The sequence below is a fragment of the Scyliorhinus torazame genome, chromosome 3 (genome assembly GCF_047496885.1).
Source record: "Scyliorhinus torazame isolate Kashiwa2021f chromosome 3, sScyTor2.1, whole genome shotgun sequence".
In the NCBI taxonomy this organism is placed as follows: Eukaryota; Metazoa; Chordata; class Chondrichthyes; order Carcharhiniformes; family Scyliorhinidae; genus Scyliorhinus; species Scyliorhinus torazame.
In genome coordinates this window covers 164,886,506-164,909,847 of record NC_092709.1, presented here as the reverse complement: position 1 = coordinate 164,909,847, position 23,342 = coordinate 164,886,506, and the positions used below count along the sequence as shown (strand labels likewise).

At 50.6% G+C, this 23,342-nt stretch overlaps 1 protein-coding gene across 3 annotated transcripts in view; it reads left to right on the top strand.

The window, feature by feature from the left end:
* Positions 1-23,342, top strand: part of ppargc1a (peroxisome proliferator-activated receptor gamma, coactivator 1 alpha) — a 1,145,293-nt gene that overhangs the window by 485,805 nt on the left and 636,146 nt on the right. For all 3 annotated transcript variants that reach the window (XM_072496491.1, XM_072496492.1, XM_072496496.1), the window contains exon 2: positions 5,786-5,896. In XM_072496491.1, coding sequence (XP_072352592.1) covers positions 5,786-5,896 — 111 coding nt within the window. The remainder of the gene's footprint in view (positions 1-5,785; positions 5,897-23,342) is intronic.

Below are 23,342 nucleotides of genomic sequence, written 5' to 3'. Positions count from 1 at the left end.
ATTATTTTGTAAAAAAATAAATAATCTATCGGTTGATAAAATAATTAGCTTAATTTATTTTCCGTTAAATGAAATAGTCATAATTATGGCATACTGTAATAGTTACAATTATCAGAGCCTTGTACAGTAATGCATTAACTTTACTTTCAGTGAAATCCAATTCATTTGGATTATTATTTTCATGTAATACATTTGTACCAATTGCACAGCTAAATATTCCTGACATCATGTTGACATCAAAGCATCAACTGGCTTTTGTGAAAGGAAAGCTAAAACATTCTATGTGTGTAGTATTCCACCACATCATACTGGTTTGAATTTAACAGACTGATTAATACATTTCTGTAAATGATCAGCTGGGTGATGGATTGTGCATAGTCAATTACATAGTAACTTGAAATGGAAATAGTGTTAGTGATTTTGTAAGATCTCAGCTCTTAAGGGTAACTACATGATTATCTATTCTTTAATATAAGCTATAGATCTTCTTGAGGCATTGCAGATGCCTGGATTTAGGTCTCAATGTAATTTGCGTTCCTATTCTGCACCTTGCTGTTTCCACTCGCAAAATGACACAGCTGCACAGTGAATTGGTGCTGTGAAAGCTGGGCATTGTAGTCCCTACTGCTAAAGGTTTACAGCAGTGAGCAAGCATACTATAGTCAATAGTAACAGCTGGTTCTGGACACTTAGGTTGGAGGTAAGCAGGAATGCTGGCAGCAAATTCCAAAATTCCATCTTTCACAGTAATGTGATTAAATTTACCCTTTGCAATGTCTTTTGCATTTTTAATCCTTAAAGATTTTAGTTCAAGGCTTCAGCCTTTATCAAAAGTCTGATCTTCAACTGGAACATTTTCACCTCAAACATTGAAACTTGCAGTTATGCGTGTGCATTCTAAGCATGTACAGTTATCAGAATTTCTCAATATGCATTCTGAACATGTGCAGTTTTCAACTGTTCCCAGCATACAATTTGTGCATCAACAGGAATTGAAGAGTAGTAAGATGTGTTCCCTCAAATTATGGAGATTTGAGAGTATATGATTGTGTACACCCAAAGCTCACACCACAAATATGCACACACTTGTTTCAAGCATTCCAATGATGGTCTGTAACTTTCTTGCTTCCCGGTGTCATGATATGCAGACATGCAGATAATGATATACAGACAAGCAGCTAATGAGCACAAAGACCAGGACATGACCAATGAGCAGGCAGGATACTCAGGGGTGGTATCACACTATAAAAGGCATGAGACACTCACACTCCGCCTCTTTCCACTGATGAACATCTACAGAGTGAGTCAGGGTGTATGTACAGTATCACCCCTCCAGCATGTGGCTAAGTGCTAGTCTGGTTCAGTCAGACAGAATAACCACACTTAGGTTAGCAGAGAGTCAAACTCATAGAGAACTGTGCTAACTGTGCTACTTGTTCAATAAATCAGATTGAACTAACTTCAAGGTTTGGAGTATCTTTTGGTTAAAGCTGCATCCAGTTGCAGCTTGTGTTATCCCAGAGTACATAACACATCACCCGGCATCAGATTTTAATGTTAATCTTCAGTTCTCAAAGGGTAGAAATTCATATATTATGCTCATTGTGTAAAACAGGTGCAAAACATGCCACTTTAGTAGTTGGAATGGTCTGTGCTCAAACTACACAGGCTGTGGTCTTGCTGCCAAATTCTAGTTGACTGACTCAGTGTGAGGGTCCTTGAATATTTAAATTAGGAGCCAAAAGACTATTCACATAATGAGTAGGCTATTTATCAGGCCTGTCCTACTCAGGATTCTTCAGCTGATCAGAGGTTGGAAACAAAAGGTAAGTTTTTGAGTTATTATTTCACAAATACCGGATGGAGCCAGGAAGAACAGAATTGCTCCCTTTACTTATAGGGAGCATGATACCACCCACCTTTACCTATGCTGTTCCTTCAAAAACCACAGTAAAAATTCCTCTCCTGGGACTTAGCTGAGGACTGTTGCAAGTGAGGCAAACTTGAAATTGGTTCCTCGCATGGGAGAGCTCTCTGGACATGCGAGCAGCACCGGAATCTCTGTTCCAAGATCTTCAGGTCTTTTCTTCTCGACGTGGGGTTAGGCTTAAACTCGTCAAAGCAGGCCAAAACTCATTTTCACTTAAAATCTTTTTATCAAATCGTTGGCAGATGTAACATGCCTGAATGTTTAAACATTTTCTCCAAATGTGAAATAAAAATCTATTTTAAATATTCGTCAAATAGCTTGAAAGACATTTTATTGCGATTATATATTTGGGTTCGGGTCCCAGCCCAGGACATGATGGTCATGGAAGGTGCTTTCATAGCATGGCCGAACAGATTGATCATTACCCTGTACATCCTTCCAATATGCCTATCGCAGGCGGTAAGAGCAGGAGGAATTCCTGCTCATTTACTTGATGTGGACTGGTGTCCCTCAAGCTACAGCCTCTGCCTTCAGGCTAGTGATCTGTACCGAGGAGAAAAAATAAACAATGGAAACAGGCAAAAGCATGTTCTTTGCCCGCTTCATGCACCACGAGGTGTGGGAAGAGAGTCGAGAGAGAAGGAACAAGCAAGTTTCTTGTATTTAAAATTGACTTACAAAAGGTTGCAGTAAAAAAGCTGCAATTTGTAGAATTTAATTTTCTGCGTATAATTAAAGCCATTAATTTTAGTAGTTTATAAAGAATAATATTAATAGCAGAACTCTTTATCAATCACTACAAGAAAGGACCCGTGGCAACTATAGTTCTTCTAAACACAATGGACGCGATTCTCATTTTGCTGACTAAGTGTTCCCGCCAGCAGGAAAGCTGGCGTGCTTCCCGTTGTTGCTGGCAATGCCTTCCAGGTGGGATTCACCAATCTTTAGCATATCAGGAAGCACACTGGCCAGACCGCCTTCCCTGATTTCAGAGCACCTTTTCTAAAGAGATCCCAGCATTCACAGACAGACCCCCTCTTCCCCCACAATGGAAATGGTGACTCCTGCTAACAAGGAGGGGTATCACCATCAGGTCTTCCCCTTCAGGCCCTGCCCCTTGGCAGTGCCACCAGTGCACTCCTCCCTGGCACTGACACCCTGGCAGTGATATCCTGGCCTGGCATGTTGGACCCTGAGGGTCAGTCAAGGCGGTAAATCCAGTACCCATATTCCGTCTGCCGCTTCCAGGCTGCAGAGCGAGGGTTCCACAAGAGTCCTGGGGGGTTGTTGGGCTCAGGCCAGGGCAAGGGGTTGACCTCGGAGTTCTTCATTCTTGTCTGTGTACTGTGAAAACTTTGAAGTGGCCTGGTCACTTTAATCTCCATGCTCGCAGGACACCTTGAAGGCTTCCAAATCACAGCAGCACTCCATTCTGCAGAAGGGATTCTTCTTTCTCCCTCTCAGAAGTTGCTGGTGTGTGAAAACCCCTTTGAAACCTTCTGACTGACTGAAAAAGTCAGTTTCACAAGGGGGTTCCCTTTTGGTAGCCTGTATGAACAGAAGGTGCAACCTGGCCATAGGGATCCTGGTCTGATCTTCCCTCTGCCATCTCTTCCCTTCCAAGGCTCTGGATTCATAGCCACACTATCATCCCCAGACATTCTAATCAACTCTTATGATCCAGCCTGAACTAAAACTACAGAAATGTGTTGCTTTTGGGATATGAGAAAGAAAATACATTTCCCATGTATACAGTATTTCAATCCTTGAAAGAAAAATGTTTGCAGGATTATCCTTGGTAACATTTATTAGTATGTAGAAAAGTATACTCAAACTACATGTGTGTCTTGAAAGATCCTAAATACACCCAGCGGGTATGAGTGGAATATATTTTTTAACTTGTGCATGTGTTAATCTACCTGTACAGAGGAAGTAAACAGACCATTCAGTCCATGCTCAGAAATTTCTCTACAATGTCCTACATCTGATTCGTCTGGCCTTGGGTAACTGTCTGTGTGGAGCTTGCATGTTCCCCCCAGTGTCTGCGTGGATTTCCTCTGGGTACTCCGTTTCCTCCCAAATTCCAAAGATGTGCAGGTTGGGTGGACTGGCTATGCTAAATTGCCCCTTAGTATCTAGGGATGTGCAAGTTAGGTTATGAGTTTACACTGGGGCGGGGTGAGCTTGGGTACGATGCTCATTCAGGGGATTGCTGCAGACTTGATGGGCCAAATGGCCTCCGTCTGCACTGTAGGGACTTATGATTCTGTGTTGCAGTGGAATATCTCAAAGGAGGGCAATTTAGAAGTCAAGGAGTAGTTTTAGATCTTGAGATGAGGGTAACGTGTTGAACTGGGGTTTGCCGATGGCGCGAGAGAGGGGCACTTGCAAAATATGTTTCCAGGACAGTCATTCAAAAACTGGAAGTTAATATTGCTGCTGCAGAACAGTATAAGAGTCCATGTTTGCACCAGATCCGCTTGATCATTCCAATCTAGTAAAATTGCTGCAAAGAAAAATCAAATGGGACATGTAAATGCACTCCAACAGCACTACACAGTTGGTATTCTCATAATGTTGTTCGACCTAACTCTTCATGGAACACTTTTCCTTGGGCCATGATAATGAAGCGATCCAGTGGATTTTTTTTGGCTCAGATGCTGCGTGATCCACTCCAGTAACACTTTGTCTGAATAAATAATCTTTGACCGATGGAGTGTTTTCCTATTATCCAATGTTGCACATTGCTGTCAGCATAAAAATTTGGAAACTTCTCCTCTTGCTTCTTTAAATCATAATTGGTCAATGTTATTATTTCTCTTCTTGAACCTAGTGGTGAACAAGGCAGACTTTCACCTGTTTCCATCGTTAGCTTTTTCTGGAACTGGTCGCTAGCCTGTCGCCAGAGGTTTATAACTTGAGGAGCGCCACTCCGTACCAAGCATGGCTGACCAGGAGTCTCTCTCACTCTTACCACCTGCTATTGGTGTGTGTTGAAAGGAGTTTGCAGGTTGATAGTCAACACCCGTTATGAATGCACCTTTCTTGGCCATCAAGTCTTGGTGTGGGATGCAAACCTGGAGCTCCTGGCTCAAAGGCAGGGGCGCTACCAACTGGGCCACAAGACCTCCAGTGGTCGATACACCAACATCATATTCTTCGCTTAATCTTTTCACTGAGGCACCCTTCTCTAGACACATAAGTAACTCCACTTTCTGTTAATACTTAGCGACAAATGTTTGCACTTGGCACTTTCACCAGCCATGGGACTTCCTGCTGGCTTTTTCAACCTAATTTTGAGACAAAAGGGGTTTTCAAAACAAATTACTAAGAAACACAAATGTACAAGGAGCAGTGTTTGAACCACGTGGGAATTGGTGGCACAGCAATACAGAGTGGCAGCTCAAAGAAGTACTCTATGTATCAATTTCAAATTACTGTCAGGCTGCCAGCTTCAAACATAGCTGGCTTTGGGTCCTTCCAGGTTTTTGAGACACACAATAAGGGGTTTGGTACCTATACTCTCTTTTGTTGTTGTAGACTTTTGGCACTAATCTTGAGCCTTTTCTTCTCGACTTTAATCTTAGACTCAACAGATTTTAATTCAGAGCCTTTCATGTTTATGCATCTTATTTGTTACTCATACCCACAGCAATACTTATATGTATAGCAAGCACTACATTGATCTATGTTAAATGCAATGTCAAGATGCGGGCCCATACCCTCAATTTCATTATAGTTCAAGTATATTATCATAGGTTTTCATTGTGCTTAATTCCATTTGATCATTTCCCTCTAGGAGTTAAGTACGTGAATCAATTCCTTTATAACTGTTTTTCAAACTTGTTTTCCCAGGACCCACTTTTACCAACCGGACGACCATCGGGACCCACACTGGACAACCTTCGTGACCCATGCCAGCCGACCTTCACAACACACCATTTTCTCTTACCTTTAATGCGACGGGTAAGCATTATTTGGTCCTCAAGATCTCGCTCCAATCCGGTTTACAGGAGGAGAGGGTTATGCGCATATCAGATGCAGAGTTCAGCTGGTACCTTTGTGCTGTCTTCATCTTTGTGAGGATGGAAAATCTAACCTTGCACCAGTAGGTTGTTATGAATGCCAAAAGCAACAAAATGTTTGTTTTACTTAGCACAGGATACTCCACTACTCCAGAATGTTGACAACCTCATTGACTTGAGGCGAGTTTTTAATGTGCTCTCACATGTGAGGCGCAGAAGTTCAGTCTCTTCACTTGGAGTTAGCTTTAAATGAATAATTGACACTGGGGTCTCAAACTCGAAAGGAGTTTTGCTAAGGACTTCAGCTAATGATTTAAGTTCTCATTGCAACCTTTGAAAAAAAATCAAAGGAAAAAAATCGAGGTTTGTTCTCGAATGCCTTTGAAGTTTTGAGGGTGGTATTCTTTCATTTACCAGTACTTCCCTGCATATAACTCACAGGGCAAGTGATGTCAGTGTAAGAGGTGCGTGGCCTGCTCTCTGCTGCAGCTTCTGGCAGGAAGACTTCATTGATTTAAAAAAATCTGCTCATGGGTCAGTGCGCTGACGTCAGGAGACAGTCTGCCCCGCTGGGCTCCTGGCCTGTGCACTGCTGAGGGGACGCACATGCATGGGAAGGCCTGCATTCTGAAAGCCGGTCATGGCCATTGGGCACTACTTTCCACGATAGGGAACGCCACGACCCATGGCCCCGCAACCCCCTCAACACCTGTCCACGAGACGACCCGAAGTTTGAAAATGGCTGCTTTACAAGAATAATTCACAATGCAAATTTTAGATCCAACCTGTATACTTGTAAGTGAAATTCACCATAACCTCTCATTCCAAATGCATAAACTTAACATCTCTAACCTTTCATCTCTTAGACCTGACAGACAACCTGTCTCTAGTAACCTTTCCCTGTTTAATTACCGTCCGTCTCTCTCTCTCTCACACTTTTCTTTAACTAGACAGAAAACATCATCACAAAAATATACATCTCTCATTGGACCATTCTGACGCTCAATTTTGGTTTTCACAATTTACCGTAATTTATAGCTTGCATACTTGTCAAATTTTGATCTTGTTCCTCGAATTGTTGAGTCTAAATCATTTATGTTAAGGTGGTCATTTTGTGAATTAGCACCAATAGAGAAGACACAAGCATTTGATCCTGTCATCAAATTGCTGTTGAGTGTAAACAGATGAATTGAGTTGGTGTTATCTATTTCTCTGCTAAGAGTTTGCCTAGAAGCAATTAGCAGGACACATTGCAATTTTCACATGCTGTGAATTTCACACAACTGAAGCAGGTGTAAAAGCACCATAAGGAGCCAATAAAATTTGAGGAATGAGGAGCATAAGATGTCATTTACAGAATTAGTGAAATATTTTTAGTGTACAGCAGCATGGGTATAGCATCAAGATTCTTTATGCACCATCAATAGCTTATACTAATGTGAACACTTGCCATTTATCAGGACCTTATCAAGGAGCAAAGTCTAAGGACTTTGTCCCTTGATAAGGATAGAGAAATGATTTATTTGCGCAAATTCCTGGGCTGGAATTTTGACTTCTCCTGGGGTCGGGTTTGGAAGCAGGAGGGAGTTAAAAATAGCTCTGTTGGCTGGTGTGCTGGTTCCCTGGGTCCATCTTGTCGCTGGGTGTGTTGTCAGTCAGGTTCATATACAGCCTAATTGAGACCAATTAAAGGAAATTGACTGGAATTTTCCAGTCAGTCTCCAGATTCATTCAGGTGGTGGGGAGCAGTTTCGGTGCCTGGAAGGGGGTGTCAGGCCAGGGACCAACCCTCCAGACAGGGTAAGAGGTGTTTCCTGTCTGTCTGAATATAAAAGCAGCCACAGCCAACTTGTGGAGGGGTGCCCTCACTGTGGTGGCCTGACTGCTGAACCTGTTTTTTAGTTAAAGATTTTTTTTAAAGTTGGAGAGGAGTGCCCTCTCTCTTACTTGCCTTCGATGTAGAGATGCCAGTGTTGGACTGGGGTGGGCACAGTAAGAAGTCTTACAACACCAGGTTAAAGTCCAACGGGTTTGTTTTGAATCACAAGCTTTCAGAGCCCAGCTCCTTCCTCGGGTGAATCCTTTCTCAGGATTCACCTTAGGAAGGAGTTGCGCTCCAAAAGCTAGTGATTTGAAACAAACCTGTTGTACTTTAACCTGCTGTTGTAAGACTGCTTATTGTTACTTATCTGCCAATGCAGCCTGCTACTCCTTCCAAACTGGAAGACCCATGGTTGGTCTTAGAGTTTTGAAAGCACGCCCGCTGTCTTTAATTGGATGAAAAACCTATCCTTTGACAATTCATTGGCATACCTGTGAAAATTACAGATGAATTACTTTTCCCCCTTTGTTTCCTTCCCCCTTTGTTTCCTGCCCCCGAGAGCAAATCCAGCCTAACAATAACAGTCTAACAGTGATAGAATTGAAAGCAATTGCGTGCATAAATATCTAAGTAGACAAACGTAGGAAAAAGTCAGATGAGCCTTCTTTTGCCATACTATCAGCATCCAATCAATTTAGCTCTGACAATCAGTACCATTTGGAGAGGTAAACCAATTCTCCAGCAGATTGATTTCTTGAGTTTATTATTTACAGTCCTATTGCCAATTTTGTTGACAGTATCTTCCCTTTTGTCAACAGTTAAGTTATTCTTTCCTTAACATGTAAATAGTACATGAATATCAGTAAAATAAAATTGTACAATATGCCTGGAAATTACTCACAATAGAACATTTTGAGTGATTTGTCAGCTTCCAACTATTCAAATGGAAACAAAAATGACACGGTTGTCTTCTCTGAGATCTGGGTTACTCCATAAAATGTGCCCAACAGTATCTCTGTATAAGCTATGGGCCCCTCGAGGAATAATTTACTCAAAGCTCAGTAAAATAATGGCTCATTAAAATGGTGATTTCTGTGGTGTGGTTTCTCCGTTTTCCCAACAGCAGTTTAAATCTGACGCCAAGAGAAAGAAATGCAGGTAGTGGTGCAGCAGCAGTGATGCAGGCAAGCAGCCCATTGCATTGATGCACTTATACTCAGAAAATTGTGAAGTTAAAAACGCTTACACTTGGATTTTCAGTCCTGAGGCAGGTGAAGTGGGCCAGGGAAGGCTCTGAAAGGCATGTTCCTTGCTCTGGGTGCAGTGAATAGAAGCCAGGTGTGTTAGAGTCAGGTTAAAAGGCTCACCTTGGTTGTATTATGCTCTTTTAGGCCCTCTAGCCCTTACTTTTCACACTCCCTCATCCCCTCCATTCACGTCCCATGCCACCTCTGCCGACTCATGCACCCCCACGCCCCCAAAAAACCCTATGCCCCGACAGCTCCCATGAGTCTGTCAGACTCTAAATGGATTATCGCAGTGGGGTTCTGTTTTGACAGCTGGGGAGGATTGTTGACTTTGCTTGATTGACGTCTTTAAGTAGTTATAGTATGTGCTTCTATCTGTGATCTATTTTGTCAAGGTCTTAATGTTTATTTCCACTAGATTAACAGGAGTGAAGTGTTTGAAGTCTCTGTTATTAATATGTTAATCGTTTGTCTAATTGGCACTTTCACAGGGCAGTAGGAACATAAATTTCTTTGGAAAAGAAGATTTATAAATGGATCATTTTTTCTGAGCAGTTCCACATATGTCATTGTTACTGTATGACTTATTGTTCTGCACATAGTGTACACTGCGTATGGAATGTACATGGGTTGGTTTGGGAGCTATAAAGGGGGTGGGTTGGGAGCAAGGGTTGGCACTCAGTTGAAATAGACAGAGCATGTAAATGGGGCATAGAGGCAAGATCCTGGTAGAACTTTTGACCTAACCTTTGAATAGATTTCCAAACCCAGACTATGGTTCACAATTGCTCTGAGGGGCCATAAACTACGAGTTTTGGAGAAGCTGGCCTGACGCTGAAAAAATTGTGGTGTCTAGGAGATGCCTATCTCTACAATGGAGTCGGCCAGATCGGGAGTGCAGCATGTGGGCTCGCTATCCACACCCTTAATCTATGCCAGGAAAATTGGTGGCGCTGAGAATTTGGATGGGAATCCTGAAATTGGACGCCACTCAACATTGTTAAATGGTTTTGGACTCATTAAAATGCCATAGAAATACAGCCCTTAATATATTTTTTATTCATAATGTAAGATTACAGGTAAGTAAATAAATGTTATTATTGAATTAAGATAGAAGTCAAAATAATATATTTTTAAAATATATGCCCCTCCCCCATTGCGGGTTCACTGGGAAGATCTCGCTTTTGCTCATTGGGAAGATCTCGTTTTTGCTCATGTTGAGTTTGTAGCCCGAGAAGGCACCAAACTCTTTCAGGAACGCGATGATTCCTTCCATACTGCTTTGTGGGTCTGAGATGTAGATGAGCAGGTCATCCGCATAGAGCGAGAGTCTATGCTCTCTGCCTCCTCTTTGGCTCCTCTTCCAGTTCTTTGCTGTTCTGAGCGCGATCGCTAGTGGTTCGATCGCTAGGGCGAACAGCAGCGGGGATAATTAGCATCCCTGCCTCGTGCCCCGTGCACGGTATTTGTGGTATTTGATCGTATTTTCACCATATGGGCATTATACAGGGGTTTCACCCAGGCGGTGAATCCTGTTCCAAGCCCGTACCACCCCAGTACCTCTATGAGGTACTTCTATTTGACTCTGTCAAAGGACTTTTCTGCGTTTGGGAAGACGATCACCTCCGGTGCTCTCTCTCCAGATGGGATCATGATCGCGTTCAGCAGGAGCCCGATGTTCGATGTTAGCTGTCTACCTTTGACAAATCCCGTTTGGTCTTCTGCGACCACCTCTGGTACACAGTTCTCCAGCCTCTTGGCTAGTCTTTTGGCCAATAATTTGGAGTCTACGTTTAGTTACGAAATGGGCCTGTATGAACCGCACTCTGTTAGATCTTTGGCATTTTTGGATATTAGCGAGAGTGAGGCTTGTGCCAGCATAGGAGGCAATGTGCCCCTCGCCAGAAAGTCTGTGAACGTCTCCCGCAGGTGTTGGGCCAGTGCTGTTGCAAATATTTTGCAGGTCTCCATCGGGAAGCCGTTTGGTCCCGGCGCCTCCCCCGCCTGCATGGAACTAATACTCTCCATGATTTCTCCCAGTTCTAGCGATGCTTCCGGGCCCCATTTCCTGTCTTCCCCCACGACTGGCATGTCCAGTCCATCAAGGAATTGCTTCATCCCTGAGTCCCCTGCTGGGGGCTCTGAGGTAGACAGACCCCGGTAGAAGGCCTCAAAGGCTTTCTGGGTCTGTTTCTAGTTTCCCTCTGCTGTCTCTAATTTGTGCAATTTCCCTTGTAGCTGCCTGCTTTCTCAGCTGGTGCACCTGCAGGCGGCTGGCTTTGTCTCTATATTCATATAGGGTCCTCCGTGCCTGGCGAAGTTGGTACCCTGTACTTTTCCTCCACTCTGCCTTGCCTCTGTCACTACCCTCGTTGTCCAGAACGAGGCCATGTTCTCCCGCATAAAGCGGTCTCTTTGATGGTGGCTTGCTGTTGGTCGTACAGGTTGTGGTAATGGGGGAGGTCCTTCTCTCCCCCATCCATGTCAGTCCATTGCCATGTTGCAGTTTTTTCCCACAACAAATTTATCCACCTCCTCTAGGGCTGTAAAGAAATGTTCCTTGCCCTGGTATGTGACCCAGAGCTTGGCTGGGTACAGCATACCAAAGCCTACACCTTTCTTGTACAGCGTGGTATTTGCCTTGTTGATTTTGGCCTGACACTTGGTCAGGTCAGCCCCGATGTCCTGGTAAATTCTAATCTTGTGTCCTTCCCAGCTACAGTTCTTGGACTGCCTGGCACAGCGCAGGATTCTCTCCCAGTCTTGGTACCGGTGCAATTTCGTTATCACTGCCCTCGGTTGGTCCCTTACTTTGGGTTTTGGTCACAGCGACCGGTGTGCTCTGTCTATTTCTGGTGAGTTGGGGAAGATCTCCAGCCCACCAGGTTGCCCAGCATTTGGGCCACATAGTTTGTGGGGTCCCTACCTTCAATTCCCTCTGGTAATACCATAATCCGCAGATTTTGTCGGCTGGTTTTCTTGGTCCTCACCCTTCACTTTTAAGCTGCCCTGTGTCGCGACCAGCCTTGCCACCTCTTTTTCCAGAGCGACGATCTGGTCACAGTGGTCCATTGCGGCCCTTCACAATTCTATGATTGTCGTTTCCTGCGGCCTCCAGTCTCTTTTCAGCTTTGTCCAGGGTGAGCTGCATGTGTGCCAGGGCTTCGGCTACTGATTCACCGCTGCCTGGATGTCCATTTTTGTTTCTTCCCTGTGTTCCTTCAGTGCTCCTGAGAGGAACACCATCCAGCCACCCCCCCGGTGCGGGAGGGCTTTGTGTGCGGCTGGTCTGCCATTCTCGCTCCGGTGAAACTTGGGCTTCGCTACCACGTGCGCCGATCGGCTCGTCCATTTGTTTCTGCTCCAGGTTCTTTCCATTTCTGGTCTCACCTTGGCCCCTGGATTGACTTTTGCCAGGCATTTTTCCCCTTCTCTCTTTTTTCCCCCTGTTTTACTGAGGTCGGAGGGATGAGTTGTTAAGTTCCTAGACGGAGTTTCGGTGAAAATTTACTATTTTGCAGTTCCACGGAAGAAGAGCCACCTGATGTGCGACTGCTCAGCACATTGGTGCCACCGGAAGCCATTAAGCAAGTGTTTTAACCCCTCCAGTGCTGTGAATTTTAAGAATAGACACAAACAGGCTTTCTTGTAAATTTAAACAGAAATCGATGATTGACATTTTTCTTTCACAACACCCGAGATGTGAACTCCCACTCCTCATTCATATCAAATACACACTGTGAAACAGCATTTGGCTGAGGTAAGAAGGAGCAGTACCTCTTCACATTTCCTCTTGGCCAGAACTGCGCAGCAGGTCACAGGCATTACATTTCCCAGCAGGCATCACACTGAAACAGGGACAGGAATCAGGGGTGGCTATAAAAAGAGGGTCTTGAACTTTATTTTGGAATGTGATCTTGAATTGGAATGTGAACTAGAACTGTCTGAGAACTGCACCCTGGGAGGGCCTTAACTTTGTAAACACTGGCTTGAAAGATTTTCTGTCTGTTTTGGTTTGATTGCACCAGTAAATAGCTTAGCTATCCAGTCAAGCAAATAGGGAAAATAATCAATATGAAGATAGTGCTCAACAAGGAGCTAGCGAGACTTCCAGTGGCAGCCATGGAGAGAGTGGTCGCATGCAGGGCGGCTCCTGCTCGAAGACGTTGTTTCTGGCCCATTTTACCAGAATTTTGGGGAATTTTTTGGCAAGGTTGTGCGGAGAGTAGAGGGCGATAAGTTCTCACCCGGATCGGCATGTCTGTGGGTTACCAAACTTGACAGAAGACAGTGAGAGCCCTGGCTATATCATTGGCAGAGACTCGTGACACAGCATCAATTATGAAAAATGGTGGAGAGGGAAGGGTCCTTGTCGACTGGAAGTTGCAAATGGAGCAGTTGATGAGCTTCATTAAGGATGAATTTTGGCAGCAGTGTCAGGAAATGCCGAATGACTGGTCTAAGATGATTGAAGGAGCAGTAGCACCTCTTCGCAGGATCTTGAAACGGGTGGAGAAGAGCTTCGAGGTTCAGGGGCGATGATCCAGAAGCGTCGGAAGCTGATGCCTGACCAGAGTGATCGTATTGTGTCATTGGAGGTGGAGATGGCGATTCTGGGGGACATGTGTAAGACGGGTGAGCAAAGATGGAGGACCAGGAAAATAGGTTCAGATGGCAAAATATGTAGATTGTGGGCCTTCCGGAAGAAGGGGAGGGAAAGAGCACAACGGGCTATGTTGTGAGGATGCTGGCCAGGTTGGTGGAAGAAAAGGTGCTTGACAAGGCCGCAGAGGTGGATCGGGCCCATATGTCCCTGAGGGAGAGGCTAAGAGCATGGGAGCCGCCACAGGTGATGATTGTGGGTATGGACAAATTCCAGGATAAAGAAAAGATTCTGAGGTGGGCCAGGGAGCGGCAGGACTGCCAATGGGAAGTAAACCGAACCGGATCTATCAGGACATTGGAGAGGAGCTGGCAAGGAGACGGGTGGGGTTCAACAAGGCCAAGGCAATGCTATATCAGTGCCAGATTCTGTTTGGGATACTGTACCCGGCCAGACATTGGGTAACTTTTGAGGGCTGGGAATATTACTTTGGGATGCCAGAAGAGGCGAATGGCTTTATTACGGAACATAAACTGGGAGAGGGCTGAGGGGAGATCTTGGGTGGAAGTGTTATCTCTGTGAAGGTTTGTTATCTGTTTCTGTTTGCCTCCCCACCCAACCCCACTCCCAGTCAGCAATGTGGTAGTTCTGGAGGATGAGTTTGGTCATAGATGGACGGAGGGCCATCTTGGGTGGGCCCGAGGGCAGAACATAAGGGGGATGATGGCAGACTCTAGGGGGGGGAGGAGAGGCGGAAGCCTCTGGTGAGAATTGTGACATGGAATGTCCGTGGGTTACGGTCCTGGGTGTTCGCACACTTGAAGAGTTTAAGAGCAGATTTTCTTGCAGAAAATGCATCTCCGGGTGAAAGATCAGATGAGGTTGAGGAATGAGTAGGTGGGGCAAGTGTTTCACTTGGGGTTTGACTCAAAGTCGAGGGGTGTTGTCATATTGCTGAGCAAGAAAACAGGGTTTACGGGGGCTAGAGAAGTGCAGGACATGGGGGTGGGGGGAGGAAGAGGTTTGTGATAGTGAGTGGAGTGCTAATGGGGACTCCGATGGTGTTGGTGAATGTGTATGCGCGTAATTGGGACAATGCCGGATTCATGAAGAGGCTATTGGGTACGATCCCGGACTTGAACTTTTATCGTGGGCGTCATTCTCCGACCCCCCAGAGGGCCGGAGAATGGCCGTTGGCCGCCGTGAATCCCGCCCCCGCCGAAGTCTCCGAAGGGAGAAAAGTCGGCGGGGCGTTAATGGCGCCGCAGCCGCGGAGAATGTCACGGGTCTGCGTAAGGCAGCCGATTTTAGGCCTGCCGATATTCTCCCTCCCGGATGGGCCGAAGTCCCGTCGACGTGATGACCGTTCACGTCGACATGAATCAAACCTCCTTTTCATCGGCGTGACCCGGTGCTCCAGGCTCACGCCGACCAGCGAGGAGGTGAGTGACGGCCTGGGGGGTTGGCTCTGGGCAGGAAATGGCGTGGCCGCAGACTGATTGCGTGAGGAGAGGTGTGTCTCGGCTTGTGTGTGTGTGTGTGCGGCGGGGGGGGGGGGGGGGGGTGGTTAGAGTAGGCTGGGCTCCGGGGGAGTGCCAGGAGGGGGTCCGTGCCGGGGTGGAGGTTGGGGGGGGTCCGTGCTGGGGTGGAGGTTGGGGGTTGGGGGGGGTCCGTGCTGGGGTGGAGGTTGGGGGTTGGGGGGGTCCGTGCTGGGGTGGAGGTTGGGGGTTTGGGGGGGGTCCGTGCTGGGGTGGAGGTTGGGGGTTGGGGGGGTCCGTGCTGGGGTGGAGGTTGGGGGTTGGGGGGTCCGTGCTGGGGTGGAGGTTGGGGGTTGGGGGTTGGGGGGGTCCGTGCTGGGGTGGAGGTTGGGGGGGGTCCGTGTTGGGGTGGAGGTTGGGGAGGGGGTCCGTGCTGGGGTGGTGGAGGTTGGGGGTTGGGTGGGGTCCGTGCTGGGGTGGAGGTTGGGGAGGGGGTCCGTGCTGGGGTGGAGGTTGGGGAGGGGGTCCGTGCCGGGGTGGAGGTTGGGGGTTGGGGGGGGGGTCCGTGCTGGGGTGGAGTTTGGGGGTTGGGGGGGGTCCGTGCTGGGGTGGAGGTTGGGGAGGGGGTCCGTGCTGGGGTGGAGGTTGGGGGTTGGGGGGGGGTCCGTGCGGGGTGGAGGTTGGAGGTTGGGGGGGGTCCGTGCTGGGTGGAGGTTGGGGGTTGGGGTGGTCCGTGCTGGGGTGGAGGTTGGGGGTTGGGGGGGTCCGTGCTGGGGTGGAGGTTGGGGGGGTCCGTGCTGGGGTGGAGGTTGGGGGGGGTCCGTGTTGGGGTGGAGGTTGGGGAGGGGGTCCGTGCTGGGGTGGTGGAGGTTGGGGGTTGGGGGGGGTCCGTGCTGGGGTGGATGTTGGGTAGGGGGTCCGTGCCGGGGTGGAGGTTGGGGGTTGGGGGGGGGTCCGTGCTGGGGTGGAGGTTGGGGAGGGGGTCCGTGCTGGGGTGGAGGTTGGGGGTTGAGGGGGGTCCGTGCGGGGTGGAGGTTGGAGGTTGGGGGGGGTCCGTGCTGGGTGGAGGTTGGGGGTTGGGGTGGTCCGTGCTGTGGTGGAGGTTGGGGAGGGGGTCCGTGCCAGGGTGGAGGTTGCGTGTTGGGGGGGGTCCGTGCTGGGGTGGAGGTTGGGGGTTGGGGGGGTCCGTGCTGGGGTGGAGGTTGGGGAGAGGATCCGTGCTGGGGTGGAGGTTGGGGAGGGGGTCCGTGCCGAGGAGGGTGATGGGAGGGCAAATGAGTTGGTCCACCTGGCCAGGTGCCAGCCTCCAACAGTTGGACCCATGCGGTCCATGCCACCTGGCTGGGGGGAGGAGGGGATATGGGCAATGATGACATGTCGTCGTTCCCCTACCCCCCCCCCACCAGGCCGTCATGTTTTCAGATCATCCAGCGATGTTGGCCGCCGTGGTGGCAGCCGCTACAATGATGCCCATGTAGCGACAAGGGGAGTGATCGAGAGGTGCTTTGGCGTGCTGAAGATGCGTTTCAGGTGCCTGGACCTCTCTGGGGGCGCCCTCCAGTATCGGTCAGATAGGGTCGGCTGCATCATTGTGGTGTGCTGCGTCCTGCACAACATAGCCCAGCAGAGGGGCGATGTGCCGCAGGCAGAGGAGGGCGGAGTGGAGGAGCAGCAGGAAGAGGCACATTCCTCCCCAGATGAGGGGGATGGGGGCAATGGTCAGGGCAGACGGGGTAGACACAGGCGGGTGGCTGTCCACCGTTACCGGCTGGCCCAGCGGGCACGGGACAGACTGATAGACGCCCGCTTCACTGACTAGATGGGCGTGGGAATCGGGTAGTATGGCCACAGACCGCACACCATGGCAACAGCCGACCACCCACACCCCCCACCCATCCACCCACCCAGCACCCTCACCCCCCTCCCCAACCCCACCCACCCCACCCGCGTGCACACCACCCCCCCCCCCCCTATTGCCGATCCACCGGCGGCACAACGGGCCGGGCTCACACAGTTGCGGGTGGACGCGTGTCTATCGCAGGCCATGGAGGATGATGACAACCCGCCCTGCGATGAGCTCCTGGCTCTACATCGTTGGACTATGTCTGACCCATGGCCACAGTACCACCATCCACCCGGACCATCCCTGCATGCGGCTGTGACACTGCAGCGCACGGTCCCGTCCTCTGCCCGGGGGATGTTGATGGCGGCCCAGGGGGAAGGGGGCAGACTCACCTGGGGCTGAGGTAAGACCACCCCTCACACACACACTTGCGCTCAACGTACATGACACGCCCGCACATTTTGGACAGAGCACAAAGGCAGCTTCGGTAGGTGTAACATTGATTTTAATAACCAAAGGAGTTCATGCACGTGCCCTAGCCCCTAAAACTCATCTGTGCCCTGCATCCGTGCCAACTTACTGAGTGTCTAATTGTTTGGCCTTACGGGCCCTTTGACTACGTCTACGTGGTTCCCCAGACGGTACAGCAGAACTGGAGGTGGACTCCTGTGATTCCTGCCCTCTGACACTGGATCCCTTTGGCGGCCGTTTCCTGGGGCGTCCTGGCCTAGATGGGCCAGGCTGCGGCCCGGGCGACTGGGATGGCGAGCTGCCAGCCTGTCCTGCCCGTTGCCCACCCGATGCATCTGGGACGGAAGGGGGGGAGTCCGAGGTGTCGCGGTGTACCGGGACCTCCCCTACAGAGGGAGCCGGGACGGACCACACCACCTCCTCCTCCCTCGGGGTGCCCGATGGCCCCCAGGCCTCTACATGGGTGGGGGATACGAACGGACTGGCCATCCGATGCCCCCCCGACATCTGGCGCTGCCAGTCCTGGAGGCCCGTGCTGGTATCGACAGGGGTCTGCAGGTTTGCAGCCATGGAGCCCAGGGTGTTGGCCAACCCTGTCTGTGACAGTGCGACTCCGGTTCGCACATGGCCACTGGCGCCGATGCCCTCAGCGATGGCCTGCTGAGACTGGGCCATGGCCTGCAGAGAGTGGGCTATGGCGTTGAGCGCCTCTGCCATCTGGCGCTGGCACTGGCTCATGGCCTCCTGTGAGAGGGCAGCCATTTCCTGGGCCACAGACGCCGCCTGGCCTGCTGAGACTGGGCCATGGCCTGCAGAGACTGGGCTATGGCGTTGAGCGCCTCTGCCATCTGGCGCTGGCACTGGCTCATGGCCTCCTGTGAGAGGGCAGCCATTTCCTGGGCCACAGACGCCGCCTGCACGGAAGGCCCCAGGCCTCGCAAACCGTTCCCCATGACTGACACCGTCGCAACCATTGCCTCCACCGCGGACGCCACCCGTGCGGTGTCAGCCTGGGTGGCACGCATGACCGGGACCACTCCCAGCTCCTGGACGCGGGTGGACTCCTCCACCTGTGACCGCAGCCGCCGCAAGCCGCCCGTCACCCTCTTCGCTCGTCTCCAGGTCGGTGGTTGCATCGGATCTATGTGTGGGTGTGGTAACTGCAGGAACCCGGGATCCATCTGGGCGGCAGATGTTCGCTTGGCCTGGGCTGCCCTCCAACCGCCCGGTCCCTCTGCTGCTCCTACCTCCACCTGCTGTACCGGGACGGCTGTGTTGTGCGCACCAGTGAATGTACCAGACGCCTCATCACTAAAGTGCACAACCGTGGTGAGTGTTTCTGTGATGGTGGAGGGTGTTGGTGACAGCAGTGGCGTTGTGTCGTGCTCTTCGTCCCACTCTGACTCCATGGCACTTTGGGGTGGGGGTTCGTCTCCACCCATCCACTCTGAGTCACTTTCCGGTATTTCGTCTTCCTGGGTAGGGGTGTCCCGGGTAGGGGTGTCCCGGGTAGGGGTGTCCCGGGTAGGGGTGTCCCGGGTAGGGGTGTCCCGGGTAGGGGTGTCCCGGGTAGGGGTGTCCCGGGTAGGGGTGTCCCGGGTAGGGGTGTCCTGGGTAGTGGTGTCCTGGCTCGGATGTGACGGGGGCCTGTGGCTGCCCCCCTCATCGCTGGGTGGTCGCTCCCACACGTGACGGGGGTGTCGTCTCCCTGTTGCTCCAGGTCTCTCCGTCTCCCGTGTTGTGCGAGGGGCATCCTGCGGGCGTCGCATGCTGGAGGGTCCGGGTCTCTCCGTCTCCCGTGGTCTCCGAGGGGCATCCTGCGGGCGTCGCATGCTGGAGGGTGCGGGTCTCTCCGTCTCCTGTGGTCTCCGAGGGGTATCCTGCGGGCGGTGTGCTTCTGCGGGGATGGGTGCCTGGACGTTTGGTCCTGCGATACACAATGAAGCATGCATGGTTAGACATCAGGCAGTGATCAGGTGATACGGGGGAGGGGGATATAGGGGAGGGGGGATATGGGGACGGGCTGTCAGTGGCTCACTTGCTGGTGGGCCCCCGACCTCTGCATCAGCAGCCTCCCGGTCCTCAGGTCCGCCAGCCAGTTCCAGGGCCCTTTCCTCTTGTACGGTCAGTGGCCTCTCATCAGCGGGCCCTCCTCCAGTCCTCACATGCTCCCTATTGTTGTGTGCGCGCTTCTCCTGTGGGGGGGGGGGGGGGTGGTGGCAGGGGTAAAAGGCAACAGTGTTAGGCAGGTATATGAATGCACGCCATCGGTTGCGCGTGCATTGCAGAGGTTAAGGTTAGGGCTGGATTCACTTGGGGATATGGGGGAGGGGGGATATGGGGGATATGGGGGAGGGGGGGATATGGGGGAGGGGGGGATATGGGGGAGGGGGGGATATGGGGGAGGGGGGATATGGGGGATAGGGGGGGATATGGGGGAGGGGGGGATTTGGGGAGGGGGGGATATGGGGGAGGCTCACCCTGCCTGCTCTGACGAGGTCGTTCACCTTCTTGTGGCACTGGGTGCCTGTCCGTGGTGTCAGGTCCACAGCGGTGACGGCCTCTGCCACTTCCCTCCACAGATGCCGGCTGTTGCGTCGGGCAACTCTGCGGCCGTGCCCGGGATACAGGGCGTCCCTCCTCTGCTCCACTGCGTCCAGGAGTGCCTCCACATCGCGTGACTCGAACCTCGGGGCTGAGCGACGGCCAGCCATCCAGTCGGGTGTTGCGGTCGGGTGTTCCGGTCGGGTGGTGGGGAGCTGCGCGGCCTTATGAGCCGTCACGCCGTGCAGCGCGTATGACGCTGCACGGCGTGAACCACTGCGCAAGCGCAGATCCCGTTACGTCGCTGCTAGCCCATTTCGGGCCGGAGACTATCGTCCCATTTTTATGACGTGACGCAAGTGGGATTTGCGCCGTTTTTTGCGCCGATCGGCGGACTTTCCCCCGATAACGGAGAATTTCGCCCCAGATGATTATGGGGGGTTTCAATTGAGTTTTTGAGCCAAAGGTGGATAGGTCGAGCCCTATGCTGATGGGGAGGGCGAGAATGGCGCGAGAGCGGGAAGGGTTTATGGAGAGGAATGGGCTGGTAGATCCGTGGAGGTTTGGGCACCGGGGAGAGGGGGACTGTTCTTTCTTCTCGCATGTGTATAGATTTATTCCAGGATTGACATTTTTGTGGTGAGTTGGGCGGTGTTGTCAGGGGTGCAGAGAACGCCGGAATAGGGATTGTGTACTACGCTTTGCACTCTCTAGATGAGAGTCTTAATTTGGGCGCAGAGGCCGGGGTGGTAGTGGGATTCGAAGCTTTTGGCCAACAAGGAGTTCTGTGGGAAGGTGACGTTGTCGATTAAGAATTATGTTGAGCTCAATCAGTATGGGGAGGTATCGGCAGCCACGTTTTGCGAGGCCCTGAAGGCAGTGGTTTGGGGGGAAATTATGTTGTTCAAAGCCCATAAGGATAGGATGAGGAGGGAGGAGCATTGGTGATTGTTGGATGAGTTAGTGGAGGTGGATAGGAGGAATTCTGTGGTCCTCACAAAGGAGTTGTTGGCGGAAAGAACGAAGTTGCAGGGGCAGTTTGACCGGTTGATGATGGGTAGGTGGTAGGTCAGCTATAGCGGGCAAGAGGGGTGCAGTATGAGTATGAGGAGAAGGTGATGTCGCATTCTGGGCCACTAGGTTGTTTTGGGTCGGTTTTTGGATGATCTGGACTTCCCAGAGCTGGAGGAGGGAAAGAGCCAGGCACTGGAGGAGCCACTGGGGCTAAGTCTTTACCTCGACTAATTCTTTAATTACCAGTGAGAACTCCAATAGTAATCGACTGATATCAATCAATGTCTTTACATCTCTAGTGCATTGGTATGATGCAATTGGGGATCGTGCTGGGACTGGATGGCTTTCCAGCAGAATTTTATAAGCAGTTCACAACGGAGTTGGCCGCCTACCTTTTAGGCTTGTTTAATAAAGTGGTGGAAAAGTGGTACCTGCCAGCTACGTTGGCACAGGCTTCGATTTTGCTGATCCTGCAAAAGGGGAAGGATCCATTGGAGTGTAGGTCCTATAAGCCCATCTCACTGCTAACATGGAGGTCCTGGCAAAGGTACTGGCGAGAAGGTTGGAGAGGTGTGTGCCGGAGGTGGTTTCAGAGGACCAAATGGACTTTGGGAAAGGGAGGCAACTCTCTTGTAGTATTAGGAGGTTGCTGAATGTAATTGTGACCCCGTCAGGGGGTGAGTGTCAGAGGTGATGGTGTCCATGGACGCGGAAAAGGCTTTTTATCGGGTAGAGTGAAGGTATCTGTTTCAAATTTTGGGGAGGTTTGGGTTTGGGCCGAGGTTTGTGGCGTGGGTCCAGTTGTTGTTTGCGTCCCCCATGGCAAGTGTGCAAACGAATGAGACAAACTTAGGGTATTTTGGGTTGTATAGGGCAACGAGGCAGGGGTGCCTGCTGTTGTTTGTGTTGACGATTGCACTTTGGGCCTCGGTTAAGTGGCAGGGGATTGTGAGGGGAGCAGGGAGCACAGGGCGTTATTGTACGCAGATTAGTTATTGTTCATGTCGGAGCTTCTGGAAAGTATGGGCAGAATCATGGACTTGCTGGAGAGGTTTGGGGCTTTTTTGGGTTATATATTGAATGTAGGAAAAATTAGGTATTTCCGGTCAATGCCGTGGGGCGAAACTGGGTCTCCTCCATATAAGGTGGCAAGGGAGCAGTTTTGGTACCTGGGGATCTAGGCAACGCATGGGTGGGCAACAATGCAAAGCTGGGGCCTGACGGGTTGGTGGAGGAGATCAAGGGAGACTTTAAAAGGTGGGATACGCTGCTTCAGATAATGGCAGAGAGGGTTCAGGTGATGAAAATGAACGTGCTGCCAAGATTTCTGTTTATCCTGATTTGTCTCTCTAAGCTTTTTTTCGGAGGGTGGATGCGCTCATTTCAGAATTTGTGTGTGCAGGGAAGGTACCGAGGGTTAAGAGGGCTTTGTTGCAAAGGCAGAATTGCGAAGGGGGGTTTGCGCTCCCAAACCTGTTGCATTATTATTGGTCAGCGAATGTGGAGAAGATGAGACGATGGTGGGAGGGGGCAGACTGGGTCAGGTTGGAGGAGGAGTAAGGGTACGAACCTGAGGGCTCTGGTATGGCCCCTTTGCCGCTCGCTCCGAGGAAATATACGGGGAATCTGGTGGTGGAGTCGTCTATAAAAATCTGGGACTAGCTGAGGTGGGTCTTTAAGCTGGGTCATATGTCGGTGTTGACGCCATTGTATGGGAATCATACGTTCAAGCGGGGGTGGGGATGGATGGGCGGTGGAGGGAGGAGGGGTTGGGCGGGTCAGGGACATGTTTTCTGAGGGCACGTTCACTGGGCTAGACAAGCTGTGGCAGAGGTTTGAGTTACCAAGGGCGAATGAGTTTAGGTACTGGCAGGTGCGGGACTTTGCACATTAGGCGCTGCCTTTGTTCCCTCAGGTATCGGAGTACAATCTTCTGGAGAAGTTGCTGCTCTCAGATGAGGTGGGGGATGGTAGAATTGAGGATATATAAGGGTGGTTGAGAGAGCAGGGCAAGATAGTAGTGAAAAGGAGCAAGTGGAAGTGGGAGGAGCAGTTGGGGAGGGAGATAGAATGGGGACTTTGGTGTAATGTAATGTAGCGAGTGAACTCAACCTCCTCCTGTGCAAGAATGAGTTTGATACAGTTTAAGGTGGTGCACAAGGTCCACATGACTCGGATGAGTGGACTTTTTCCGGGGGTAGCAGATGGGTGTGAGAAGTGTGGGAGGGAGCCAACGAATTGTGCTCATATCTGGGTGTGAGGAGTTGGAGAACTTTTGGAAGGCGGTATTTGTGACCCTCTCCAGGATTATAGGGGTTGAAATTAAGCCGGACCCTCATGGGGACGATCTTAGTGTGTCCGAGGT